At 41.4% G+C, this 27,932-nt stretch overlaps 1 protein-coding gene across 2 annotated transcripts; it reads right to left on the reverse strand.

The window, feature by feature from the left end:
• Positions 1-9,778: 9,778 nt before the first annotated feature.
• Positions 9,779-27,120, reverse strand: LOC142748191 (uncharacterized). 2 transcript variants are annotated; one of them, XM_075855312.1, is made up of 8 exons: positions 26,855-27,119; positions 24,601-24,656; positions 23,017-23,137; positions 22,563-22,651; positions 21,657-21,792; positions 21,360-21,556; positions 14,732-14,794; positions 9,779-10,013 (listed from the first exon to the last, which is right to left on the reverse strand). In XM_075855312.1, exons 1-7 carry the CDS (start codon positions 27,044-27,046, stop codon positions 14,788-14,790), a joined length of 798 nt encoding a protein of 265 aa, XP_075711427.1. In that variant the 5' UTR covers positions 27,047-27,119; the 3' UTR covers positions 9,779-10,013; positions 14,732-14,787. The 2 variants fall into 2 exon arrangements, with proteins under 2 accessions (XP_075711427.1, XP_075711426.1); XM_075855311.1 differs by lacking the exon at positions 14,732-14,794 and having other exon boundaries at positions 26,855-27,120.
• Between the last annotated feature and the right edge of the window lie 812 nt (positions 27,121-27,932).

The following is a 27,932-nucleotide window of genomic DNA, read 5'->3' on the forward strand; positions in this document are numbered from 1 at the left end:
AGTTAAATACAGTTAAAGGGAATGTGACGCTAGAAAAAGTTTTTCGTTTTTTTAGTTAAACAATTATTATTTGAGTGATTACACATTGTTTTAATTTTTTAAATTTTTTCACAAGTCAGGAAATATTATAAATTAGATTCTAATTTATAACATTTCCATGTGCTGGGCACTAGAGGGAGCAGTTCCCAAAACTGCAGCATGGTCAATGTGGTAAAGCAACCTCATTGCTTTATACTGCAAATTTGGGGTAGACACACTCGCTCTAGTGTCCCCACACAATCCCCCCTCCCTTATTCTGGCTAGTGCCAGGAGAAGGAGGGGTTTGAATCTTCAAACCTCCTACACTGTGTGCCGCCATTTTCTGAGCGAACTCGTCATCTTACTGTCCAGCAGCGGCTTCCGGTCCACATGAAAATGGCACCGGATTTCGCTCTGCGAACAAGCTTCGTTTTGGTACCAGTGTGATTTATCGGGGATTTCTCATTTTCAATATTTTCAAGTACGACATTTATTACACTCCTTGTCATTCGGCTCCCGTTCCCATTCTCTATGGGGTTGTATGTGCCGTATTCCATCTGTGTATGTGTCGTTAATCGACACATATAGAGAAAAAAAAAATCGCAGCCCCCATAGAGAAGTAAAAGTAAGAAAAAAGTAAAAAGTGGAACACAAGAACACAAATAAATAAAATTTATTTTAATATCATAGTAAAAGCAATATGATAAAAAAAAAATCATGACACCTTCCCTTTAAATAAAAATATTAAAAGTTAAAAAAAACTGTTTCCCTCAAGCACAATGTAAAAAAAAAAAAATGAACATATCTGCTATCGCCGCGTCCGTAAGAGTCTGAACTATTACAATATAACATTATTTAACCTGCACGATGAACACCGTAAAAAAAATAAAAATAAAATGCCAGAATCTTCAGACACAATTCTCCCAGTCACCAGTGAATATACAACAGGATACTATTATCCAAACCCTTGGTCCTTCTTATAACACAAAAGGAGTTATATCATGGGTGTATCAGAAACTATTGTCTAAATTCTTAGATAGATATCCTTTAGTTGCTATGCATAAATGGGAAAGGGATATACCTGGGATTGACGATGAGCAGTGGTCTATTATAATGGCGGCTTTCCCCAATGTTTCGCTGAGGAGGGTGGTAGGCTCTCACAGCTATATATATTGCATCGTGTCTATAAAACGCCTGTGGTGTTGCACCGTATTGAAGACCGTGCTGATGCTACTTGCCCGAGATGTGGTCTAGAGCCTGCTGATCTCCTACATATGCTGTGGAACTGCCCGCAACTAGATATGTTCTGGTCCCGTCTCCTGACGATTGTGGGGAAGGTGTCCTCTATGTCGGTGCCCAGAGATCCTAAGGTTTGTTTATTGGGCTTCATAGATGGTCTGCCTCTGGACTCCAACGGGAAGGTGGCAGTGGGGAGATTGCTATATGTGGCTCGGAAACTGATTGTGCAGCATCGGATATAGCCCTTTCCTCCGACCGAGCAAGAGTTTATAGCGCAGGTGAATCTGTTGCTTATCAATGAAAAGGCTGTTTTTCTTAAACGTGGAGCATCTGCCAAATTCGACAAATTATGGGCATCTTGGCTAGAAACTGATAGCCTGGCCTGTGCCTCACTGCTCGGGGATAGAGGAGGGAGGAGCTAGATATCTATGTTTCCTATTGCATAGGGTTTGGGATTTTGGGTGTCTGCTGTAGATGTGTAAGGGGGGGGGGGTAGTAACTCACATAGATGTTTGAAGGAATCTCTGGGGTAAGGTATATCTCTATGTTTACAAACGCTAAGTTACCCTCTGACAAATGGGAAGCTAATGGTTTTATGATGGTTAATGTAATTGTATATGTGTCTGCCCTGCGTGGCAAGAACTTCCTCTGACATTGCTATGGTCCTTTCCTTCTTCTCCTCTCTGGCTACTTGGTTGAGTGGAAAGGGTGGGGGGGGGGTTATGGGTGCGGGGTGGGTGTTTACTTTTATGTATGTTACTGTATTTGTTTAAAATGCACAATAAAAAGTATTTGATTCAATAAAAAACAAAACGCCAGAATCGCTTTTTTTTTATCACTTACTGTGCAGCAAAAAGTAGAATAATTACTGATTAAAAAGCCTCATGTACCCCAAAATGGTACCAATAGAAACTATAGCTCACCCTGCAAAAAATAAGCCCTCATACCACTCAATTGACCGGAAAATAAAAAAGTTATGGCTCTCAAAATTTGGCGAGGACACACAAATTGTATTTTTAACTATCAGTTTTTTAATTATAAAAGTAGTAAAACATAAAAAAGAACAATATAACAAGCCGTTTTTACCACACGGTGAACGCTGTAAAGACGGAACCCCCCAAAAAATTGAATCGCTCTTTTTTTCCTATTCCACTCCACAAATAATTTTTTGCCAGTTTCCCACTATATTATATGGTACAATAAATGGTGCAGTGAAAGTCTACAACTCATCTTGCTAAAAAAGGCCCTCATACGGTAATATAGACAGAAAAATAGTGTCTACGCTATTCCATACAATAGAATCTTATTTAAAAAAATATATACCATGTGCAGTGGTGGATTATCATTAGGGCGGTTCGGGCGGCCGCCCGGGGCCCAAGGCTCCCGGGGGGCCCATGGCCGACCGAACCACACATGATTGCACGGCCCCCCTCATGCCCGGTGTGGCGTCGCTAGCACCGGAGGGGGCCCCGGTGCTAGTGGCCGCCACATTCACACATCAATGAAAAGTTACTATAGTAACTGGGGCCTATGTAATAAACTACACGTGCCCCTGTTACTATAATAACTGACAGTACTTACCCCTGCTCTTCCTGGAGTGCATCGGAGGTTCTGACGTCACAGCGCTGTGCGCAGCGCATAACGTCACGATGATATGCGCCGCGCACAGTGACCCGACAGTTGATGGAGTGAGGACCTGTGGCCGAAGAGGAGGTAAGTATCATTTTATTGTCTTGCTGATGGGTTGGGGTCAGACACCCGGGAAACCCGCCAATCAGCTGTTTTAAAGGGGTTGCAGCCTCTCGTACGAGCGCTACTTCCCCTTCATTCCGGTCACTTTCTCACACTGAATCGCCGACAAGGATGTGTCAGCTATTCACAGTGTGAGCAAGTGAGGGCAATGAAGGGGAAGCAGCACTCGTACGAGCGGCTGCAACCCCTTCAAAACAGCTGATTGGCGGGGGTCCCGGGTGTCTGACCCCAACCCATCAGCTATTGATGGCCTATACTGAGGATAGGCCATAAATGTTTAGGGACTGGACAACCTTTAAAGCCTACCGTGTGTTGGGCTTAGATACAGGGCCCCAGCTTATACTGCATAAGAATACTGTCTGCTGGACCCTGTATCTAAGCCTACATTAGGCTTAGATACAGGGTCCAACAGACAGTATCACACATGCACATGGGCCCTGTATCTAGGGCCCTGTATCTAAGGCCCTGTTCACATCACCGCTGCCCTTCTGCTGAGGGGTTCCGTCTGGTTAACCCCTCAACGGAAAGGCAAATGGAAACCTTAGCTTCCGTTTGCATCACCATTGATCTCAATGGTGATGGAAACTTTGCTAAAGATTTCCGTTTGGGGGGATATTCATTTGTATCTATAGGGGGCTGTGTGTAACGCTCTCTATGGGGGGGATGTGTGATATCTACAGGGGGCTGTGTGTGGCGCTATGTATGGGGGGGTGTAATATCTACAGGTGCTGTGTGTGGCACTATGTACATGGGGCTGTGTGTGGCACTATGTACAGGGGGCTGTGTGTGGCGCTATCTATGGGGGTGTAATATCTACAGGGGCTGTGTGTGGCACTATGTACTGGGGGCTGTGTGTGGCACTATGTACAGGGAGCTGTGTGTAGCGCTATCTATGGGTGGTGTGTAATATCTACAGGGGGCTGTGTGTGGCACTATGTACAGGGGGCTTTGTGTGGCACTATGTAGAGGGGGCTGTGTGTGGCACTATGTACAGGGGGCTGTGTGTATGTGGTGTTTTACAGTGTGTGGTATTATTATATTTCGGCGTGCAGTGTTTGGTGCTATTATATTTAGGGGTACAGTATGTGGCACCATGATAACTTTATTTTCATTTATAGGTGTGGAAATGTTGGAAAAGTGAGGAGTCCAAGACATCTGAGTGGCAAATTCTGCAGAAATCAATCATGGCCGGGAGAAGTAGTCATGTGCTCTGGACCGGATGGAGAAGAAAAGAGGAAAAAAACGTCTAGAATCTGAGACGTCGTCACATGTGAGTCACTAGATTTATAGAGAATCTGTCACCTCTCCTGACATTTTTATTATAGGAAATCCTTGTATTTCACAAAAAGCCTTTCTGCAGTCCAGGACTGCTAGACAATTCCCCTTGTCAGGAGGATGTGTCCCTGCACAGTGTGATACTGTCAGTATGTAGGGATACAGCCCCGTGACAAGGGGAATCCGTAACACCCATTTGTTAATGCTTGCCCAAAAAGGTAGTGTTAAGAATAGTTACGGCGCGGCAGGGCGGCGGTGCGCAAGGGGGGCACAAGTTTTGGTAACAGCCCAGTGCCCATTGTCTACTTAATCCGCCACTGTCCCCCTGTAATGGCTGAGATTGGGGGAACCTCCAATCTCGGTTGATTAACTCCTTAAATTAAGCGGTCAATAATGACCGCAGCATTTAAATGTTTTGACAGAGGGAGGGTGCTCCCTCTGTCATCCATCGGCAGTCCGCAAATGTGATTGCTGGCCACCAATGGTCTGCCATGGCTATATGCCTATTAGGTCGTGCCAGAGGCATGGCCTAATAGATTGCCTTCAGTTCTACACTAACAGGCAATAATGCTTTCGTATGCTGAGTTTACATACTAAAGCATTCGATCAGCAATCATGACATCGCATTGTAAAGTCCCCTAGTGAGACTAAAAAAAAATTATTAAAAACAGTTACATAAAGTTTATTTAAAAAAGAAACTAAAACAAAAGGTGAACAGTAAAATTAAAGTAAAACAATTTTTTTCCATTAAAAGCGGTTTATTTAGTAAAAGTGTCTATAAAATTTTTAAATACATATATATGTAGTATCTATGCAATTGTAACTACCTGAAAAATAAAGTTAACACATTAATTAAGCCACATGGTGAATGGCATACAAAAAAAGCTAAAAAAAAAAAAGGTGAAATTGCTTTTTTTTTTCCATTCCCCCCTAAAAAAATATAGCATAAGTTATTCAATAAGTCCCATGTACCGCAAAATGCTACCAATGAGAACTGCACCTCGTCCTGCAAAAAACAATCCCCCATATGGCTACATCGATGAAAAAGTAAAACAATTATGAATAGGAGCAGAGTTGCAGTACTGCAGCACAGCCGCAATATAGTAGTCGGAACCTGGAGTTGGTCCTCCCTTTGCAGCTCAGTGTCCATTTTTCTGGGTAGGCTTTCTACAAGATTTTAGAGTGTTTCTGTAGGAATTTTTGCCTTTTCATCTTGAAGAGCATTTGTGAGATCAGACGCTGATGTTGGATGAGACGGTCTAGCCCGCAATCTCTGTTCAAGTTCATCCCAAAGGTGTTAGATGCGGTTGAGGTCAGTTCTTTCACAACAAACTCACCCAACCATGACTTTATGAACCTTGATTTGTGCACTGGGGCACAGTCATGTTGAAATAGAAAAGGACCTTCCCCAAACTGATCCCACAAGTTTGGAAGCATACAATTGTCCAAATTGGATAGGTCATCAGTATATGATCGGCGGCGGTTCCGACACCCGGACTCCGCACGATCAAATGTTCTGGCTGTTATGCAGTGGCCGGTTTCGAGCAGCAGAAGGCTCCAAACACTGTATAGTGGCCGTGCTGGGTTACTGCAGCTGTACTACTATTTACTTGAGCTCCCTTTAGTTTCACTGGAACTAAGGGGCCTAGGCCAACCCCTGAAAAATAACCCCATGGCACTATCCCTCCTCCACCAAACTACCGAACTTTACAGATGGCACAATGCAGTCAGGCAGATAACATTCTCCTGCCATTCACCAAACCCAGACTCATCCATCCGACTGCCAGATAGAGAAGTGTGATTTGTCGATACACAGAACCCGTTTCCACTGCTCCAGAATCCAGTGGCGGCGGCTTTACACCACTCAATCCGACGCTTGGTATTGTGCTTGGTGATATAAGGCTTGCATGCAGCTGCTCTGTCAAGGAAACCCATCCCATGAAGCTCCCAGCGCACAGTTTTTGTGCAGATGTTAATTCCAGAGGAGATTTGGAAGTCTGCAGTTATTGAGTCAGCAGAGTGTTGGCTACTTTTATGCAATTTGCGCCTCAGCACTCGGCGACTGTAACTTTACATGGACTGCCACTTCATGGCTGAGTTGCTGTGGTTCCTAAATGCCTCCACTTTGCAATAATAAAACTCACAGTTGACCGTAGGAGTAGAAATTTTCCGATCTGACTTGTTATTATGGTGGTGTCCTATTACGCTGGAATTCAGTGAGGTCTTTAGATAGACCTATTCTTTCACAAAATTTTGTAAAGGCAAACTGCATGGCTAGGTACTTGTTTTTTCGCGCCAGCCTCGCCAAATTACTGAAAAATGGGCAGGGAAAGGGGAGTAGCCTGACAAATGTATTATAATTTATGGCAGAAAGCTGATATAAATTTTGGTGGAAATCAACGCCAGCTGCTAGCTGGTGTAAATTTAGTACTACAGGGCTTAGCAAGATAGAGGCCCTTGTTGGTCGCTTACCTTGTCTTCCCTGACCAGACTAACCCCACCCTTAGACCACTAAATAAAAAATAAAAAAATAAACTAAATAAAATATTTATACTCACCTCACCGCTCCTCTTCTCTCCTCTGGCTCCCTTAATACTCCTGCGCGGCTCGTACAATGTATGACCCCAGATAAAGCCGGTCACACGGTGATATGTGTGGTGTCCTCTCTACCTCATGGAGTCAGAGTTTTGAACCGACTATCCTGCGTCCGGACAAAAATCTCTTTGTGGGATCACATATAATGTTATATCCACCTCAGTTTCGCTCCTGGTATTTCAGAGGATATGTTCATTGTTTTGAGCTTTCAGATTGCTTAAGGGGACTGGCCCCCGATATATATTTGTTTCAGGATATGCAGGCTTACATTTGCTCTTATTGATGGTTCATAATTTATCATTTTTATTTCCTTCTCCATGAGTGATTTGTCCTTGTGCCTTATCTGGGTCCAGGACGTGGGTCCAGCACATGGTTGTGCAAATGTTTTTAAATTTCATCTATTTTTGTACTATGTAATATCATAATAAAATGATTCCATTTATGTTTGAGGTACAGTCTGATATACGTGTTTTCTTGCTTGAACAGTTACCATGTTTTTTCGACACTTTGACTGGCACTCTAGATAGATATTTGTGGTGCTCACTGTATATTTCTCTATAAGAAGTTGTATGTGACGCAGCACTGATGACATTGAAGTGCTGTGTCGCATATAAAGCCCTAATGCTGCCCGGTGTCAGGAGCTTGGACGAGCCACGCTAGAATGATGAAGGGACCCGAACGGAAGAAGAGGAGCAGTCAGGTGAGTATGTGCTTTTTTAATTTTATGAGGGGAACGTATGACACATGGCCGCAGTCTTTGTGCGTCACGGCCCAGCTGAAAGATACGTTCGCCTCTTCATAAATGTGTTCCAAATTTTCTTTCTATTAAGACTGGCGTATGAAACGCCAGTCTTAATAAATTGCCCCCACATAACTTGAATGTGGATGGTAATGTGGTGTTGAAAACTCATTAATTCCAGTCATCATGCAAATCACGCTGACATTTTTCTGCTTTTAATTGTTGTATAGTATCTCCATTTCTGAAAATCATTGTTTAACTTCTCTTTAAATCTACCCAGTGTTTCTTGGGACAGCAAGAATTCAGCTTATCATATAGGGTATGTGCAGACGATAACGTCAATTACGGCTGAAATTACGGAGCTGTTTTCAGGAGAAAACAGCTCCTGAATTTCAGACGTAATTGCTCGTACTCGCGTTTTGCGAGGTGTTCATTACGGACGTAATTTGGAGCTGTTCTTCATTGAAGTCAATGAAAAACGGCTCCAATTACATCCCAAGAAGTGTCCTGCACTTCTTTGACGAGGTTGTTATTTTACGCCCGCAGCCATGTATCTTTGAGCGCTGGTCCCCATCTCCTTCCTAGGAGACGCCGGCGCTCACTTCCGCTCCGGTCCGCTGTGTCCCGTAGCGTGCGCTCGCACGCTCGTGCCCGCTCTTAATGGGCTAGTGCGCACACATGAAGGAAATCATCAACATTTCCTGGTCTATAAGAAGGCCCCAGCCCTTCTTATCCCTGCCTGAGCGTTGTTAGTATATCCCAAGTCTGTCTTGCAAATGGTCCCTTAGTGTTTCTCGTTCCAGTTGTTACCCGTGCCCTGTTACTGTATCCCGTGCTGTGTTCTTGTTCCTGTGCCTACTAGTTGGAGTCGTGTCTACCTCACCTGCTGTTGTTTGCCACGTCCTGTGTCATCTGCCACGTCCAGAGGGATTCGCCACGTCTGGCGCAATCTGCGGCACCTGCTGTCATCCGCCACGTCTGGCGTTACCTGCTGCACCCACCTCCATCCCTACCAGAGCTGCGGCCACTGTCCGCACTATCCAGGTACCCTTGTGCGGGACTTTGTATGGCTGGGGTTCCCTGTTGTTTGGCCAGCTGCCTCCCTGCTACGGCGGTGCGGCCTAGTGGGTCCACATACCCACCAACCGTGACATTGTTTGTATAACATTATCATCAACTGTAAAATAAAAGGGAGGACCTGTATCCATAAACCTTTATGTTTAGCTCTTTTTCCGTAGTATTGCTCCAATGTCACTTTATTCCACCATGCGTACATATAATTTCATGTCATTTAATCTTTATGGGTCCAAAATTGCTGATTAATTTCATAATACATCTTTATTAGGGTCAGTCCTGTTTTTCCTGTTACAGAGCTCTAAAATCCCTACATGCCTTCACACGGCCATAGCGTTTAATCCTAAAATTCTGCACCAACTGTACTTTCCTGATAGTTTTACATTATATCAATACACAACCCCATCATGTTCCTTATAACAGCGTGTCACCCACAGATGCCATCTAGAACACTACCAACTACAAACGTACTAAAACGTGCAAATCACAGAGACCACCGTAACAGAGCTAGTCCTTCACTTATAACGTCTGAAATTGTGGTAGCTTTAGATCCTTTGAGCTAATCCGACTAAAGCTTTAAAGGCTATGTACACCTTTGCAATCGTTTTTTGCTTTTTGTTTTAAATAACAATGTCTATCAGTGTGTTTGGTGCAACATTGTAAATACTTTTTATTAAAAATATTTTTACTTTTTGAGATACAGCTGGCTAGTATACTGTATACAGATCAGCTGTATCTAGCGCTGAAACCTTCATCCGTCCGGTCAGGAGGTCTGACAGGTTTAATGTCAGCGGGTCCTGGGTGTCTCTGACACGCAGGATCGAGCTGTTACCGATCACATCTAAGTTAAAAAAAACTATTTCAAAGGTGTTCATAGACTTTAAATATGTTTTAAAACCCAAACTAAAAGCTCCCTGAGATTGAATAATTTCTGAACATAATTTTTGTCTATAATTCAGTTTTTATTTCTTGAATATTATCATGGATACCAGAGGTGTAAAATGTCTGGAAATCCATTTATGTAAAAGGGTTAAAAGCAATTGTGTACAATATGGAAATCCCTAAAGACAGTAGAAAATGTTTATGTTTTTTTTTTATTGTGGTGAATCTTTATTTCAACTGCAGGGATTTAGGAATGTAAGAAAATAAAAATGAGCAAAAAATGATGAAGGTGGTTTGTATGACTTATTACCGCACCACAGTCCGCACCACAATGTTGTGTCACACAGGAGGAAACATGCTTTCAAATTTTACACATTTTCTTCGCAACCGCCACAGGGTTTCCTTTCTTCATCTTCTCAGATGCTTCATTTTGTGTGTCCTACAGAATATATTTCCATATTGACAGTTAATGCCTAGCAAAATCTTTACATATTAATTGCATCTATCATTGACTTTATAATACATTTCCCTAGTGAAAACCAACATGGCAACCACCATCTTGCTTGTATATGACAATTAAGGCCTCATGCACATGACCCATTGTTTTCGGGTAAGACAGCCGCGGAGTATCACCTACTGGGCAGCCCGCAAATCTCCGGCCGTGCACATGGCCGCACTGTTTAATTTCTATGAGCCTGAATCGCAAAACACGGCCGTAATAAGACATGTCCGTTCTTTTTGCGGTCCAGGCTCCTGGGCCATGCACGTACCGTGGAAACCATTGAAATGCATTGCATTGAAATGAATGGGGCCGCAATTCACCCGCAGAATCTGCGGGTGAATTGTGGCCAGAAAAATACGTTCATGTGCATGGGGCCTATGGGTCTGGACAAAATTACAGCAATTATTCTGGAAATTATAACGGCACTTGACAGACATTTTATAATGCCCTATTCACCTACACGCTGAGGAGTCATCAACTGTGTGCCCATAAGCAGCCAAGTATTGGGTCAAATTTACAGATATTATTTAGTGACAGCCTAAAATGTAAGAGACTTCATTATATGTAAGACTTATACCTGCCATGTAGTAAACCAGCTGCAATTTCAGCCTCCTCTGTGTAGGTGGCACAATAAAAGGTAATAAGCATTATTTTTGCAGACAGGTCTCAGAACAGGAGCGGGGGCACGCTCTGTCACTATTGGATTTGGCTAGGGCTAAAACTGAGGGGGATGGTTAGTGGGAAGTCTAAGGCTGGGTTCACACGACCTATTTTCAGACGTAAACGAGGCGTATTATGCCTCGTTTTACGCCTGAAAATACGGCTACAATACGTCGGCAAACATCTGCCCATTCATTTGAATGGGTTTGCCGACGTACTGTGCAGACGACCTGTCATTTACATTGTCAATGTCATTTACATTGACAGCTGTCAAACGACGACGCGTAAAATGACTGCCTCGGCAAAGAAGTGCAGGACACTTCTTTGCAACGTAATTTGAGCCGTTCTTCATTGAAGTCAATGAAGAGCAGCTCAAGATTTACGAGCGTCAAAGACGCCTCGCATAATGTGAGGAGGAGCTTTTACGTCTGAAACGACGCAGCTGTTTTCTCCTGAAAACAGTCTGTCTTTTCAGACGTAAAAGCCACTTATCGTGTGCACATACCCTAAGGGATTTTGCAATCTGAAACGCCCCTCATCGGGTTATCGAGTTTGTGCAGGTAATCCCCAGGTCACATCCCCGGAGTAGTCTAAAATAGCAAACGCTGACGGCTTGCAGTTGGTTTATCTGAAGTGAGGTAGCAGAATCCATAAATAGCAGCAGGGTCATACAAATCCTATTCAGGGCTGTCAACGTTTATGCAACATAATAACACAGACACAGGTCAGGGCAGGCAGCGATCCAAATCCAGATTTAGGAAACAGTCCGGGTCAAATCCAAAACAGCAAACAACAAACACTTTAAAAAGAATCTGTCAGATATCAGCGCCCTCCAGCTACAGGTATAATCTGTCATTTCTCCCAAATGATTGCATTTTACTGACTAAGTGACAGACCACTGAAATCAGTGTGTCTGTTATTACTTTATGCTGCCCTCAGACAGGGCAGCATAAATATCTGAAAGATCCGCTTTAACAAATGAACAGGATCTAAAGAACCTTGTTGCTCAGGCAAGGAATGGTAGTTCTGAGCATGTTTATATAATCAGAGATGACCAGCCATAGGCTGAGCAACAATCAGCTGACAAAGGCCTGTCCCTTTAAGATGTAGGAGAACGTGTGCATTGCTATGGAAAGGCCTATGGTGGCAGCGGCGGGAAAAGTGGCGGGACATTGTCCACACAGATATGCACAATGGCAGATGTACTGTTATAATCCTTTAACTTCTTAGTAAGTCGATTCCAAGTAAAAAAAACAAAACATGTCGGCCTGTACTAAAATCTGTTTACCTGATGCCATACTGAGTGTCAGTTTTGCAAGAGTTAGAGGTGGGGAATAAACAGAAGCATGTGGCATATTGCAATTGGTTACTGGTAATGATCGTAGATGGCCATTTGGACCTGTTGCAATATATTATGTCCGATTAAGCGTGGTTCCATCTAACCAATTTGTTAATTCGCATTACAGGAGGTACTGGCACACTGAAAATTGTCAAGAGCTGCACCAACAGCTACTTCATGATCCAAAAAGCAATTTTATGCACAGTTCACTGATCACAAACATGAATATTGTTCTTTCAACAAGACGGGGCGACTTACCATACGTCGCACACGTCTCTGTGCCGAGTTCATGCCGCATTCACAAAGTACGTACAGTGATCAAAGGGTCTACACAGTCACCAGAACTAATGGTGTGTGACTTTTATCTGTGGGGTTACCTAAAGTGTAAGATTTATCCCCCGACAGTCTCCGAACTGTAACCGCAAAGTGAAATTCATGTCTGGAATATCGAACGTGTTGACGAATGTGTTGCAGAAGGTGTTCCTGAACATAATAAGACGGGCACAACTTTACATAGCCGCCGGCAGAAACCTCTTCCAACATCTCCTGTAACAGGTAAGTACGTCATTCTTCCATTATCCTGTACAAACCACACAAGGTAAACAGGGTTCTATTTATCGTGTCAATCTTGACAAAGACCTCATGGAGGTTGAAATGTTGCACATGGGGGGGTGTGTGGCTCTCAGTGCATGAGGTCGACATGTGAGGTCTGAGCTCCTGCTGAACGGCATACTAAGCAGCACCACCCGGCTCTTTAGCCTTATAGATCTTGCAGATCTCTGCATTGCTTTAGCCCTTTTCCTGCTATCAGACGACCAGAGGGGGAGAGAGACAGCATGGTGAGAGGTCGGAAAAGAAAGAGCCCTCTGAAGCTCACAAGCTTCTTTTCAGCTTCAGATTCACTCCAAGATGACGCTGAGACCCGAGGACAGGAAGATAAATCACCTTTTCAAAGGTACCGGAGGACTGTACAAGCAGAGGGGGATCCCCTCTTACCTGAAGCCCTATTGAACCCGGCTCGGAGTCCGACTTTGGGCCCCCCTGCACGTCCAGGATTGTTGGCTGAGACGAAGTGTGGGACTGCTGCTGCTGCTACTGCTGTCGCACATGGTCGCTCATGTGCTCAGGTATCCTCGGTCTCTGCTTTGCCTATAACTATGGGGGATGATAGTTCAAGCTCTCCTTCCTCCCCATTACAGTATAATACAGACCCTGGTTCAGATGATCTTGTCACTGTAGCCACTATGAAAAATTTATTGGCAGATCTGCATAAATCACTGCACACTGATCTATTTAAAGCTATGGGGAAACTTCAAACTGAGGTCACTTCAATAGGAGAACGGACTTCCCATATAGAGTATAAAATGTCTGAGCTTACTACAGCCCATAATGATCTTGTGGATGCATCTACTGCTATGGAAAAGGAACTTGAATTTGTTAAAGCAAAACTTGCTGATATCGAGGATCGTTCCAGGAGGAACAACCTGAGGTTCAGAGGTATTTCTGAGCAAATTAAGGCAGATCAGTTGGTAGAATTTATGGTGGATTTCTTTAAAAATGTACTACCGCTTGCCTCTCCCACTGATTTAACCATTGATAGAGCTCATCGCTTACCAAAGCCTAAAAGCTTGCCTGCCACAGTTCCGAGGGACGTCATAGTACGTATTCACTTTTTCCATATTAAAGAAAAGTTGGTGGAAGCATCACGCTCTGAACCTACCCTGCCTGCAAAATTCCATCTGATTTCTATATTTGCGGATCTATCTGCAGCTACCTTGGCTAAGAGGAGAGCGTTTGTTCACAGTACGAGATCAAGGTATATCGTACAAATGGGGATTTCCGGTTAAACTTGTCATTTCAAAAAACGGAACAAAAATTGTGGCTACATCTCCAAGGGATGCCGAGCGTCTATGTCAAGAATGGGGGTTTTTAGAAAATAAAAATCAATTTCCATATTGGAGACGTATTCTCAAAACACCGGATATAAATGAACAACTACTGGAGGGATGGCAAACAGTGAGAAAACATGTGATTAATGAAGTGTGGAGGGAGACACAATTTAGACTGATGCATGCAGCCATTTATGCTTTTAATATACCGCCCACAGATGGGAATCCAAATAGGATACACTCCTGCCCAAAATGTGCTCAGCCGCACACAGACTTATATCATGGTATCTGGTTGTGTTCGGCTACTCAGGGATACTGGACGGAAGTATTGGCATATATCAAGAAGTTATGGGGTAAAACTATTCCATTGAACCCGACGCTGCTATTATTTCACTCAATAGCGTTACTAGATACTGAAGCAGAGGGAGTATTGCAACACATACCGCCGTTAGCACATATAATAATACTTATAGCCAAAAGGTGCATTCTGAAAAATTGGCTGGAAACTAACACCCCGAACGGGGGACAGAGAAATTTTTCAAAAAATGGAAGCCATTCTTAGTACAAATGCAAGACTCGGATATAGCAAAAACGATGGAGGGCTTCAGGCAAACTAAATGGTATCTCATCGAGGATATCAAAGGGACATTAGGGAAATTAAAAACTACAAAATCAAACGATCAATGAGGAACACATTGAACACAAGACATTAAGGGAAACAGGGGAGGAGACAAATAAGAAAATATTAGGTAGGCTACCATAGTTACCGTGTTAAATGTTGCTAGGTTTTCCAGTATAACCTGTCATCAAAGTTGCAATAGATCTACAATCTAAAAAAAAAGTTTGGACTTATCAATGAAAGAAAGAATATGTATCATAGATATACTAGTTTCAGGGTATGAACATTGCAATGCATTGTCTATTGTTAATTGTTTTTCTTTTTTCTTTTATTCTGTTGAGACATTATATATGTATGTTAAAAATATGGAAAATTTAATAAAAAAAAGTTAAAAAAAAAAAAAAGAATGGGGGTTTATGAGCAGCCCCGGATCTTCTCCTAAAAGAACTGAGTGGGACACTGTAGATCGTAATGTCAAGATGACTCCTTGAACCAATGTTGCTTATTCTGAATCATTCTGAATCATATTTGTAGATGTCTGTACGGAAAAGGGTGTTTCAGCTCATCTATTTTTTTATTTTTTTTTTGATCTGTATAAATCTGTATAAAGGCACGAAGCTAAAAGCCGTGAATGCCATATTATATATTTTTTCTTTCCAGGTATGGTATACTTGGACCCCGCTTTAGAACGTAACCCTATATGTAGGGACTCTTGGTGTGGGAACGCCAAGAACCCCGTTTATTATTTATTTATTTATTTTTTCTCTTATTTTGTTATTATTTTTTTATTTATTTTTTCTCTGTTGTTATGTTGTGGTATGTGGTCCTTCTGTTCATGGATAATATTCTATTTTATTTCTGGGAAATGTGTAAACATTGTATACGAAATTAGAACTGGGTCTGCTGTGGAGATTTCTCCTTCTTTAAGAGCTAGGTGCTTAATAAGGGGTAAACAACCCTTCTTTGTTAGGAATGGTTTTCAAAATTGTTTCACATAATGTTAAGGGGTTAAATTCCCCATTTAAACGTTCAAAATGATGGTCTGAGGCCTCACTTTCTCAAGCGGATGTGTTATGTATTCAAGAAACACACCTTAATAAAGAAGACGCCTGCAGACTTAAACATAAAAAATTTCCACATATATTTTCAGCACCAGCGGTAGGCAAGAAATGTGGGGTCTCTATAGCAATAAGGGACTCGGTTGCATTTCATTTGCAAAATGAAATTGTGGATGAAAATGGTCGTTACGTTTTGTTAAATTGTCTTCTGAACAATATTCAGTACACTATCCTATCGGTATATGCCCCTAAAGGTATGTTCACACGCACTAATTACGGACGTAAATCGGGCATTTTTGCCCCGCATTACGTCCGAAAATAGCGCCGAAAATAGCGTTGACAAACATCTGCCCATTGAAAGCAATGGGCAGACGTTTGTCTGTTCACACGAGGCGTAATTTACGCGCCGCTGTCAAATGACGGCGCGTAAATAGACGCCCGCGTCAAAGAAGTGACCTGTCACTTCTTTGGGCGTAATTAGAGCCGTTATTCATTGACTCCAATGAATAGCAGCGCCAATTACGTCTGTAATGGACGCGGCGTTCAAGCGCCTGCACATGCCGTTACGGCTGAAATTACGGGGATGTTTTCAGGCTGAAACATCCCCGTAATTTCATCCGTTACGGACGCCCTCGTGTGAACATACCCTAATTGTAAACAAGACAGGTTTCTGCGAAAGATGATTAAATTAGCAAATCAATACAAAAAGGGCTCAATGATACTAGTGGGTGACTTTAATTTGACATTATGGCCTACTATGGATTCAACATCTACTGTAAAATGTAAGGAACCTACGTCGGCTTTTTCTTTATTACACAAACATGGCCTTTTTGACATTTGGAGAGTGCATCACTATAGTGACCGTGACTACACCTTTTTTTCGAAGCCTCATAAAATATACACGAGGATTGACATTTTTCTTATAAATAGGGATCTTTTAGACCATATCCACTCTGTCTCGATAGGATGTTTAGATTGGTCCGACCATGCCCCAATATCACTGTCTATACAAGAGCAGTTTACTCGGCCGCAGGACTCTGTATGGAGACTAAATAATTTTGTCCCCAGTAATCCTAAATATGCCTCTCAATCTAGATCTCAGTTAGAAGAATACTTCCTTTATAATGATAATGGTCAAGTCAAAGATACTACTGTGTGGTGTGCCCATAAGGCAACTATTAGAGGCCACTTTATCAAAATAGCCTCACATATTAAAAAATCGACAAAAAATACTGAAAGTCAGCTACTTCTTAGGCTAAGCACTTTACATAGATTAAATAAAAACTCCTACTCAGTAGCACAGGCAGCCGAAATTTCAGAGCTTACTCATCAATTACATGAGCTGAATATTTATAAATATGGCTTGGCCTTACGAAAATTAAAAATGACATTCTATTGGAGTGGTAATAAAGCTGGGGCATTATTGGCTAGGCAACTTAAAACAAGGGATGTAAAATCTCGAATCCCCTTTATGTATAATGCGGGGAAAAACCGTGTAATGGATCCCAAGGGGATAGCTAACACTTTGGCAAAATATTATGAATCACTTTATAATTTAAGAAATGACCCTCTTACTGTGCAGCCTCAACTGGATAATATTAAGAGTTTTTTAGCTCAAATAGATCTCCCTTCTATTTCTCAGACCCAATTACAAAGCCTCTCTATACCTATAACGGAGGGAGAGATTCTTAAAGCTATAATGTCACTTAAAGCCCATAAATCCCCTGGGCCTGATGGGCTAACTGGTGAATATTTTAAACTTTATAAAACGATCTTAGCCCCCTATATGGTTAAAACTTTTAATGAGGCAATTAAAAATGAAGCATTTCCCTCTGAAATGTTAAAGGCCCTTGTGGTCCCCATACCTAAGCCGGGTAAACCCTCGGACGTCCCCTCTCATTTTCGACCTATTTCTTTGCTAAATACAGATCTAAAAATCTATGCAAAGATTTTGTCCTGTAGACTGGCAGATATTCTTCCCCAGCTGATCAGTCCTGATCAAGTGGGATTTGTAAAAGGGAGACAAACAGTGGATAGTACCAGACGGTTTATAGATATTATTTCTGAGGTTGAGGTTAGGCGGATGCCTTCTCTGCTACTTACCTTGGATGCGGAGAAGGCATTCGATCGGGTTCATTGGGGGTACTTAAGGGAGGTATTGGGGAAGTTTGGGATCCGAAATTCTTTTTTATCTGCCATTATGGCCATGTATACCTCTCCCTCGGCTCAGGTTTATAGCACAGGCGCGTTATCAAGTCCCTTTTTTATAACCAATGGTACAAGACAGGGATGCCCTTTATCGCCCATGATATTTACATTGGCGATGGAGCCCTTTGCTGCGGCGGTCAAAATATCATCCCGTATTAGAGGAGTCTCCATAGGACACACTGAACATCGTATAGGTCTCTTTGCAGATGACGTTATATTGGGTTTGTCCTCTCCTGAAGACACTTTGCCTTATATACTCCGACTCATCCAGGAATTTGGGGAGATCAGTTATTATAAAATCAATACATCAAAATCTTTAATTTTAAACATGGGCATTCCAAAATATACACAGTTGCAATTACACAAGGAATTTCCCTTTAAATGGGCTGAAGGAACAATTACTTATTTAGGGATTTCTCTTACCTACCCATGTGGTAAGTTGATGTCGGTTAACTATAACACTTTACTGCAGGTTTTGAATAAGGACATCATATCCTACTCTAGATTTCCTTTATCCTGGATGGGCCGTATTGCAGCCTCTAAAATGCTACTTCTCCCAAAAGTGTTATATTACTTTCGAAACCTCCCAATCCCAATTCCCAAATCTATTCTAAGACGTATTCAAATGGTGTTTACAAGATTCATTTGGAATGGGAAGAAGCCAAGGGTTGCAGCAAAAATACTGCATTTGTCTGTAGCTAAAGGAGGTCTGGGATATCCAAATATTGTTGCTTACTATAATGCGGCTATTCTGGACCAATTAAAACATTGGTGGTTATATGATAAAAATAAGCGCTGGGTGGAGTTAGAAGCGCATATATTACACAGTTCAGACTTAAAGGATGTGTTGGGCTTTGTGAGGATGGGGGAACACATATTGGGTTAATTATCCCCTACAATTAAAGCATCTATTCAGATTTGGAAGGGTGTGTCTGATAATGCCTCTATTCTTCCTCTTAGACATAGTATGGTTTCCTTAGCTATGGTGCAACGTTGCATACCTAATTCAAATTTTTCAGAATGGACTACTAAAGGTATTAGTTCATTGGAATTATTATACGATAACAATTTATTGTTACCCTATTCTATAATCTCTTCTAAATATGATCTAAACCCTAAGGATTTTTATAAATATTTTCAGTTGAGACATTTTCTTTCCACTGTTAAGTTTACAGTCGGCAATTCATCAGGATGAATCTTCTTTGCCTACCCTTAATTTTATACAAAAATGGGAATTGGAGTTGGGAGGTACATATAGTATTGAACACTGGGAGGCGGCTTTTAAAATCTGTTCTAAGTCTTCCCACTGTGTAAATCATCTGGAAGCCTCTCGAAAATTGCTTTATAGATGGTACATGACTCCATACCGCCTATCCAAAATGTTTCCTATGGTGTCCTATATCTGTTGGCGATGCAACGCTTCTGTTGGCTCATTATTACATATTTGGTGGAGTTGTGATGTCATCGCTCCGTTTTGGGTAGAGATACAACGAATGTTAACCAGCATAATCGGTTTTCCGGTTCCTTGGGGACCAGAAGTAGCACTGTTTTCTTTGAAATTAGAGGATATAGGCATTGAGAATAGTACAGTTATGGTACATGTGCTAACTGTAGCGAGAACAAGTATTGCTCAGAGATGGAAAAGCGCTTCTATTCCGACTAAGGTAGAAATCTTGCACAAGGTTCAGTATAATTGTATTATGGAACATTTAATTTCCACAAGATTACATAAGACACAGGAATTTGTTTACAAATGGTCTAAATGGCTTGCTTTTAATGGCTCACAGCTTCCTTTATAGAAAGACCTCATAAAAGTGTATTAGGGTCCTTATGTATATTCTAAATCCTAGAGCAGGGACTTTATGATTGTCTGTATGTTTTTATGTTTTTTGTGTTTTTGTTTTTTTTTTTTACATTGGAAAGGTGTAAAATAGTAAAAATTAAACTTATGGAAGTTCAACTCTGGTTACATTATTAATTAACGACACTATGATTATCTTATTATGTACCCAGTATGTTTCTAATACATGTATGTGTATACTGACTATTAGATTAACTTTAAATCTTTATGCTTTTTGCGATCTCATAAATTTGTAAAAAAAAACATTCCAATATTTCCAATGTTAATGTCTTGTTTCTTTTTGTATAACTTTGAAAAACCTTTAATAAAAATTGTGTTAAAGAAGAAACTTATTAGCATAAATCTAAAATTGTTCATAACTTGCTAAAAAATTATCGTTTTTCAAAATAAAAAAACACTGTTGTTATCTAGATTACAGTGCCGATCAGTTCTGGCACTTTATATATGTGCTGAGCTTGGTTCTAGGGCTGTATTTATGTATTGAGCTTGGCTCTCGTGCCGCATATATGTATGAGCTTGGTTCTGGTGTTGTATATATGTCAGAGCTTGGTTCTGGTGCTGTATATATGTATGAGTTTTGTTCTGGTGCTGTATTTATGAACCGAGCTTGGTTTTAGTGCTGTATTTATGTACTGAGCTTGGTTGTGGTACTGTATATATGTATGAGCTTGGTTCTAGTGCTGCATTTATGTACTGAGCTTGGTTGTGGTGCTGTATATATGTATGAGCTTTGTTCTGGAGCTGCAATTATGTAGGATATATTTATAATAACAAAATTGAAGGGCAGATGAATGGTTTTCAATTCATTGTATATTTAATGGGAACCTGTCCGGTAGTTTTAATCCCTTGAACCGCCACCATGACTTGACAATATTCCCAAACATTCCCACGTGTTTTTTTCAGATGCAGCAAAATCTATCAAATCAACTTTTAAAACGGTGCACACTATATGCTAATTACTCATTAAAGGGTCATCAAGGCGGTGCCGCTATCTTGAAGAGTCACCTAGTCCTGCCTCCAAACCCACCTTTCCATGCTTGATTGACATACCCTGGCTGTTATACATCACTGCAAGTCTCCTCCAACTTTCTCGGATGCGCCATTGTCTTCTACTACTTGGGCACGTACCATGCAGCGAGGTGTACTCTGCCCGGTTTCATCGCTGCAGTGGGCATGCCAGGGAAGTACCAGGCATCCACAAGAGTTGGAGGAGGCTGGTGATGATGTAGAACAGCCAGGGGATGTCAATCAAGATCTGGGGGGCGCCATTTCAATTTTCACCTCAGACAGCAGAAAAGCTAGAATTGGCCCTGGTTGGAGTGATGCTGTTTCTGGGGGGGGAAAAACTGACCTATGTTTCTAATCTCAGACAGCTTCTTCAAAGGGGTATTTCCAGAATCAATAATTATCACCTATCCACAGGATTGTGAGAACAGGGATCCCAAACCCCCAGATTCGCATCACTGCTCCCCCTGTGGCAGCATGCATGCTCTACCATTCAATGTCCTCCTTACTGCGGTCTAACAATGAGGAGCAACGGGGGTTCGTGACTCTCATTCTCATGATCGGTGCAGGTCCTAACATCTACTGATTGGTCTGCTGAAGTATATACTGAAATTGTTCAGATTCCTGCATCACTGGGTACATACCCAAAACCCTGTGTCTCTTGCAGCAGTTGTGATAATGGCAGCTGTGTTTCTTGAGGATAGCAGTAATTTGTCACTCGTTCCACATTCTGCAGCATCATTCCCTGAGACAATGTAAGAAAAGCTGAGCCTCTGACAAATGGAGTTAAGACCCCAAGAACAATAAATTGTGCCTGTGTGGAAGTGGTTCCTGCTGAATTCTGCAAAGAAAGATAGTTTTGTGATAACAAATATTAGTGTTTATATAAACATATATATATCCGTGAAAAGTATTCAAACTCCACACATAAGTCCTCTCACCAAACAACTTATTAGAGCATCAAGCAAGACGAAGCGACGCTGTTGAGGTAAGGCAGCCACAGACTGAGCTTCTGATTTCAGTATGTTCAGTACATGTCTGCAGCTCTTGGCTGGGAGTAGAGACACAGCACTGGTCCTAAAACAGAGAGAGAGTTAGGTTGGAAAATAAATAAAAGGCACCTGATGCTCAAACAATATAGGGCTGATAGTGGGAAGTTCCCATAATTCCAGGACTGGCACTTCATTGGATGATGCTCTGAGCAGTACCTTCTGTTAGTGCCCCCCCCCCCCACCGCCAATATGGCATACTGTCATACGGTGTAGAAATAACTACTTCATATAGTACCTAAATAAAGAATGAACAATGGAACAATCAAAGGGGTGGTACAGTAGTGAAGCAATAACCAGTTTTCCCTTATCCACTGAAAACATGAAAACTGGTAGATCAGTGGGGGGTCCAACCACTGGGACCCCCAGCATTTGCCAGAAAGAGGGGTCCCTTTTCCCCCATTTAAGTGGAGCAGCGGTCGATCATGTGCGCTGCCGCTTTAATCAAAGTCTATGGGATTGACGGAGATGTCCAAGCATTGTACTCGGCTATCTCCGTCAGTCTCACAGGCTTTAAATGGAGCGCAAGCACGCGCAGTGCATAGGTGAAAACTGGTTATAGCTCTTCAGAACCTAAATATTCCTTTCTTAACATTCACTAATGTAGTAATCATTCTTAATTATACTTTAAAGTTCTTTTAGGGACCTTAAAATGTAGGTTTTAAAATTAGTTGTACCTTAAAGAACAGCTAAACCCAAAGCTTGTGAGATACATCTAGCACTGAGGGATTTGATTTACCATAACTTTTACCATACAACATTACTTTTCTATCATATATGTTGATCTCTTTGACTTACTGAATCTCGGCAATCATTTGTGAGCTTAAACTTTTCAACAGTGTTAAGGATGGAGGAAGGGGGATTACTTTATCCAGTGCACAGCGGACCTAAACAGAACCAGAGATGGGAATAGATATAACAGTTATATCAAACTTTACAGTATCTGTCGCATATGTGATAGACAGCCAGTACTTGTGATCGGCCAACCACTGTGTATGTAAGCTAAATAGAGATAAGAGAAGCTACATCCACATTTAGCAGATCCCCAGCATCTGTTTATCTGGGTATGTCTAATAAGAGGTATAGCAGTAGTGCATAAGAGATTAAATAACAGTAAATATCACATATATTTATATATATCTCAGATATCTTCTATTTTGATGTCTAATTCCAGAATTTGCTGATAAGTGAAAACTCTTCTGAAGTCAATTCAGTGCAAACAATGAACGAAGGCTCCATTATTTATTCTCACCACATGCTGGGGCAATGAGTTGATGACATCACGAAACTTTTCTATAGCTTGTATGGTGTTATCTTGCAGAAGACTTATGAGGGAATCACAGTTCGTTCCAGTCACGGAATTTGCTGAGGACCTAAAAGTCATAAGTAGAAGATAATAGAGAGCTATCATACAATGTACTTGGGATGGAGGATTTGAATTTGGAGACATGAACATAACATAGATACATAAGGTGCGATATGTTGATAGAAATTATTTTGTGGAATAATTTTGGCAGCAAAAAATGGTGATCAATGGGATGAGGTTCCAGGAAGTGGTTTTATTTGTAAAAATTGTAGATTAATTTGATAAAAGAATGACAAGCACCAATGATTGATTGCTAATAAAATACCAGAGAAGTTACTCTTCAAGGGAGAAGATGCTAGCAATGAATATGTACCCCCACCTGGTGCTGGCACATCTCACCACACCACCCAACTTAGGACAGGAAGACCTGGTGCTTGTCCACTTGCCCCTTTCCCAACTCCTGATGTAGAGATACAAAACCTTTTATACTTTTATGGTATTTTTGTGATGCCTATAAAGAAGAGGAGCCATGTTCAAGTTAACGCTACCCATGGGGAAGTAGGATGGGGTAAAAAATTTGGGAATGGGTATGTTTGAGTATGGCAGATAACAGAAGGATGCAGGAAAATATAACAGGGTTAGTGAATATGATAATTTAGTCCAGGGGTGTTTACCCCCCCCCCAAAAAAAAAATGTGTGTGCATGTATTTATATGTGTATATAAGTCTATATATGTATATACTACAATCCTATGGCTATGGATAGCATTAGATACAGTGGCTCAGCAGACATTATCACACATGATAGGATTAGATATAGGGCCCAGCTAGCTGACAGTGCAGCTCCAGAGTTGGACCCAGAAAAGGTAAGTATAAGAATTGCTTTGCTTTCTACTTCTGATTCGAGGACTACTTGGATTACAGCTTTTTTTTATTCTCAATAAAATGGTTAACGAAGATTTTGTGGGGGTTTTTATTGCAATAAAATATTTTTTCTATGTCCTTGTATTTTTTTAAACTTTATTACTTCCGCCTTAGTTATGTCCGCTGGCTGAATGACAGCGTCCTTTACTAAGGTTTAGTGTTAGCAGGTGAAAAGGCTAACACTAACACCCATTATTAGCCAATACCCACCGCCACCAGGGGTGTCGGGAAGAGCTGGGCACGATCCAGTACCCGACCATGTGTAGTGATGGTCTGGTACTGGGGTGGCAGCAGGCTGGTATTATTCAGCTGGGAAAGCCAAAAAACAGTGGCCCTTCCGACCCTGATAATGCTAGTCTGCTGCTGTTTTGTATCTGGTTGGTTATGAAAAATGGGGGGGCTTGGGGTCCGTGGCTTGGGCCCCGAAAGCCCGGTGCTAGCAACGCCACTGATTTAGTTAGTCATTTTGCTTCTATAACAAATAACCATGTATTTGTTTATATTAGTTCATCATTGTAGGGGTGGCATACAGGAGGTAAAGAAGGTAGGGCAGGAGAGATATCTTTCCATAAACAGAGTTTGCAGGATAGAGGCATCACAAACCAACCTGACTCCATCTGATATACGACTCATCTGTGTGGCCTCACGGATCAGCAGCAGCGCCTTGTACATGAGGAAGACAATTTATTGTATTCATATATACAAGTGTGACTTGATGTCTCTATATCTCTAGATAAACATATCATACAACATTGATTTGCACTTTACATGAAGGAAATCTAGAGCCATAAATGAATAACATTGTGACACACAAGGCTAAATATGTGTATCATGGGTGAATATTGTTATTCTTGGGTGTCTGGGTGTCATGTGTTATCTATCTATCTATCTATCTATCTATCTATCTATCTATCTATCTATCTATCTATCTATCTATCTATCTATCTATCTATCTATCTATCTATCTATCTATCTATCTATCTATCTATCTATCTATCTATCTATTCGTCCAATAAGAGACAGCACTTTTCACACTACCAAGCATCATGCTTGAGAAAGGCTCCATGTAAAGAGCCGAAACGTCGCACAGGGGCTAATAAAAAGCCGTTTTTTCTATCACAAATTGGAGTGCTGTCTCTTATTGGACGAATATTCTATCTATCGAGTGACGATTTCTTTATGCGTTTCTGTGTCATTCCAAAAATGAGGTCATCTTGAAATATGACAAATCTAATGAGCGTTAGAGAACCTAAAAGCTATACACAATGAAAATTTGGAGGCCTATTGATAGTGCAAAGCTTTTGGCAATACACATTAAAATCGTAGGTACTTATCATGTCCCATCATTAATTATAAGCTCTTGTCATCTCTCATTTGTACTTCTAAATAAGAGCTACGTTGTAAATACATTATCAGCAAAACAATAGACATATGTGTAAAAAATTATAAATGCAATCTCATTAGATTCCAGATGCTATTAATTTGTCTGAGATTTAAAGTAAAGCTCTAACTTTGACCGACATTGGCCATATAGCCAGAAAATATAAAATCTAGCATCATGTTTGCTCTGTGCAGTGTTGAAAACAATCTCCTGTTTATGTGTCAGCATTTAGAACATGGGGCAGATTTACCGAGACTTGCCTTTCATACATCAGTCTTTCTGCTCCGCTGGAGTAAGATGTGACGGATTTATTAAGAGGCGCACGCGTCTTAATAAATCTGTCGCATCTTTCCCCTGACCTTGCGCCAACTGTGCGCAAACCATTCCCTTCCCGATTGGACATAAAATAAAAATAATTTATGCTTCTCTTCGCTTCCCTCTTCCGGGTCCCCTCAGGCTCAGCACGCCTTGGCTCATACAATGTCTTGATGCTGAGTAGCGACCGGGCCTTTTATGTGACTCAGCACTCAACGTCCTGACTGCTGCATCACATACAACGTCCTGACGCTGCCCGGCATCAGGACATTGTATGAACTGTGGCCTGCTAAGGGAGCCTGAGGGGACCGGAAAAGGAGAAGCGAAGAGCAGCAGTGAGGTGAGCATACATTTTTTTTTTAATTGCCCAATGAGGAAGGGGGGTAGTCTGATCGGGGGAGGCAAGACACGGGGCTCGGCATGGGCCTTTATCGTGCTATGCCCCACAGAGTGAAATCTAGGTCAGTTAGGGGCTGGTGTAGATTTCCTCTATTATTTACGCCACTTTTCTGCCAGCATAAATTTTTTTACCTTGTGTGACTTTTCTGCGCCAGAAAACTGGCATAGAAAGGGTGATGAATTCCCTCAACTGCGTGCAAGTGGTACCCTACTGTGAATGTGATAAGTGTGTGATTGTCACATTAACCTCCTAATACTCATTAACATGAACACTCAATATAAGTATGACGTATTTATATAGAATATTTGATGTTCATGTTACAGAGTAAACTCCAGAATTTAATGAAAATCACAAGTCATAGAATGAAAATACAAAATACAAGAAAATACAAATTCTTTCATTACTAGAAAAAGTGATATATTTTCCTGTTTTGTTTTACACTCTTGAGAAGTGTGGGGACTAACTTGTGAATGGTTGGTGGGAAATCTATGGGAAGTATATCACTGTAAAACAGCGCTGTATGGAGGCACCTGAAGTCCATAAGAGACTCCAAGCACATGGTTGTGCCATATTCATGAGGCCTTAAAAGTATTCAACAACTGTAAATAAATGAAACATTAGTGTGGCCCTAAAACCGTGTTTCCAGATTTTTTCTACTAACCAGAAGAAGCAGGAACTTTCAGTACAATTTATAAAGACCATGAAAGTAACATTATATGTATGCAGACATTATCAATACAATTAACTGATTATAAAGGGTCCTACCTGCTGCTGGCTCCACTTCACCCCAGCCATAGGCCTCAGATTGGACAGGCTAGACCAGGGGTGGGCAAACTTTTTGACTCGCGGGCCACAATGGGTTCTAAAATTTGACAGAGGGGCCGGGCCAGGAGCATTTGGAGGGAGTGTTTGGGCCGGATATACTAAAGCATTAAATGTAGTGTGTGCAAACCTCATAGCACAGTAAGAACGCTACAACCCAATTTATTAACTGTCTTTCAAATGTGAAAAATAGCCCTTATCAGTTAATAAATTTGTCTCAAGGAATATGCAAGATATGGCATTTACATACTATTTCGCAGATACTGGGAGGAGGAAATGTAAATAGATTAAAATAACATACGCACTGTGATTTATCAAGAAAAAAGTTCTGTTGACTCTGTAAATTAGCTGCCAACCTCTGAGCAGTAGCCGCCCGTTCTTGTGTTGACTGCTTGCTAGCATAGTTTGCATGCTTCGTGGCAAAGTGACGGCTGATATTGTACTCTTTGAAAACCGAAGGGCTTAATGGTGACGTGAAACGAAGTGAAAATTAAAGTGAAATAAAGAGAAATACGCGCCACATTAACAACGGTCAATGTGTTTTGAGTGCGCCATCTATTGGGAAAACGTGGGCATTGCAGGGAAAGGGGAAAAAAAAGGAGGTTTTTACTATAATTTGGACAAGTTCGGCGGGCCGGATTAAAAAGCCTAACGGGCCGTATGTGGCCCGCGGGCCGTAGTTTGCCCATGTCTGGGCTAGACAGTACTTCTTTGCTTCTTGTACGTAACATAATCAGTGGCAATGATGGTAGAAGAGGACCCAGCTCCATAAGCTTTAGTGAAACATTCCCTGATGCCTGTATATGACAAATACATATCAAATTATCAAATGGAAATATGTTAATATATAATATATAATACAAGTACAGGATCCTACATTGAGTAAAGAGGCCCCATACCCCCCCCCCCCCATGTCCCAGTTTACATTTTCACACTACCAATCTGGAATCAGGGCCTGGTGCAGATTTACCCTCTATGTAGACCCTCCTTCCCTTGTTTTTTTTCTATGCTGTGGTGTCTG

The sequence above is a fragment of the Rhinoderma darwinii genome, chromosome 3, assembly GCF_050947455.1.
Source record: "Rhinoderma darwinii isolate aRhiDar2 chromosome 3, aRhiDar2.hap1, whole genome shotgun sequence".
NCBI lineage: Eukaryota > Metazoa > Chordata > Amphibia > Anura > Rhinodermatidae > Rhinoderma > Rhinoderma darwinii.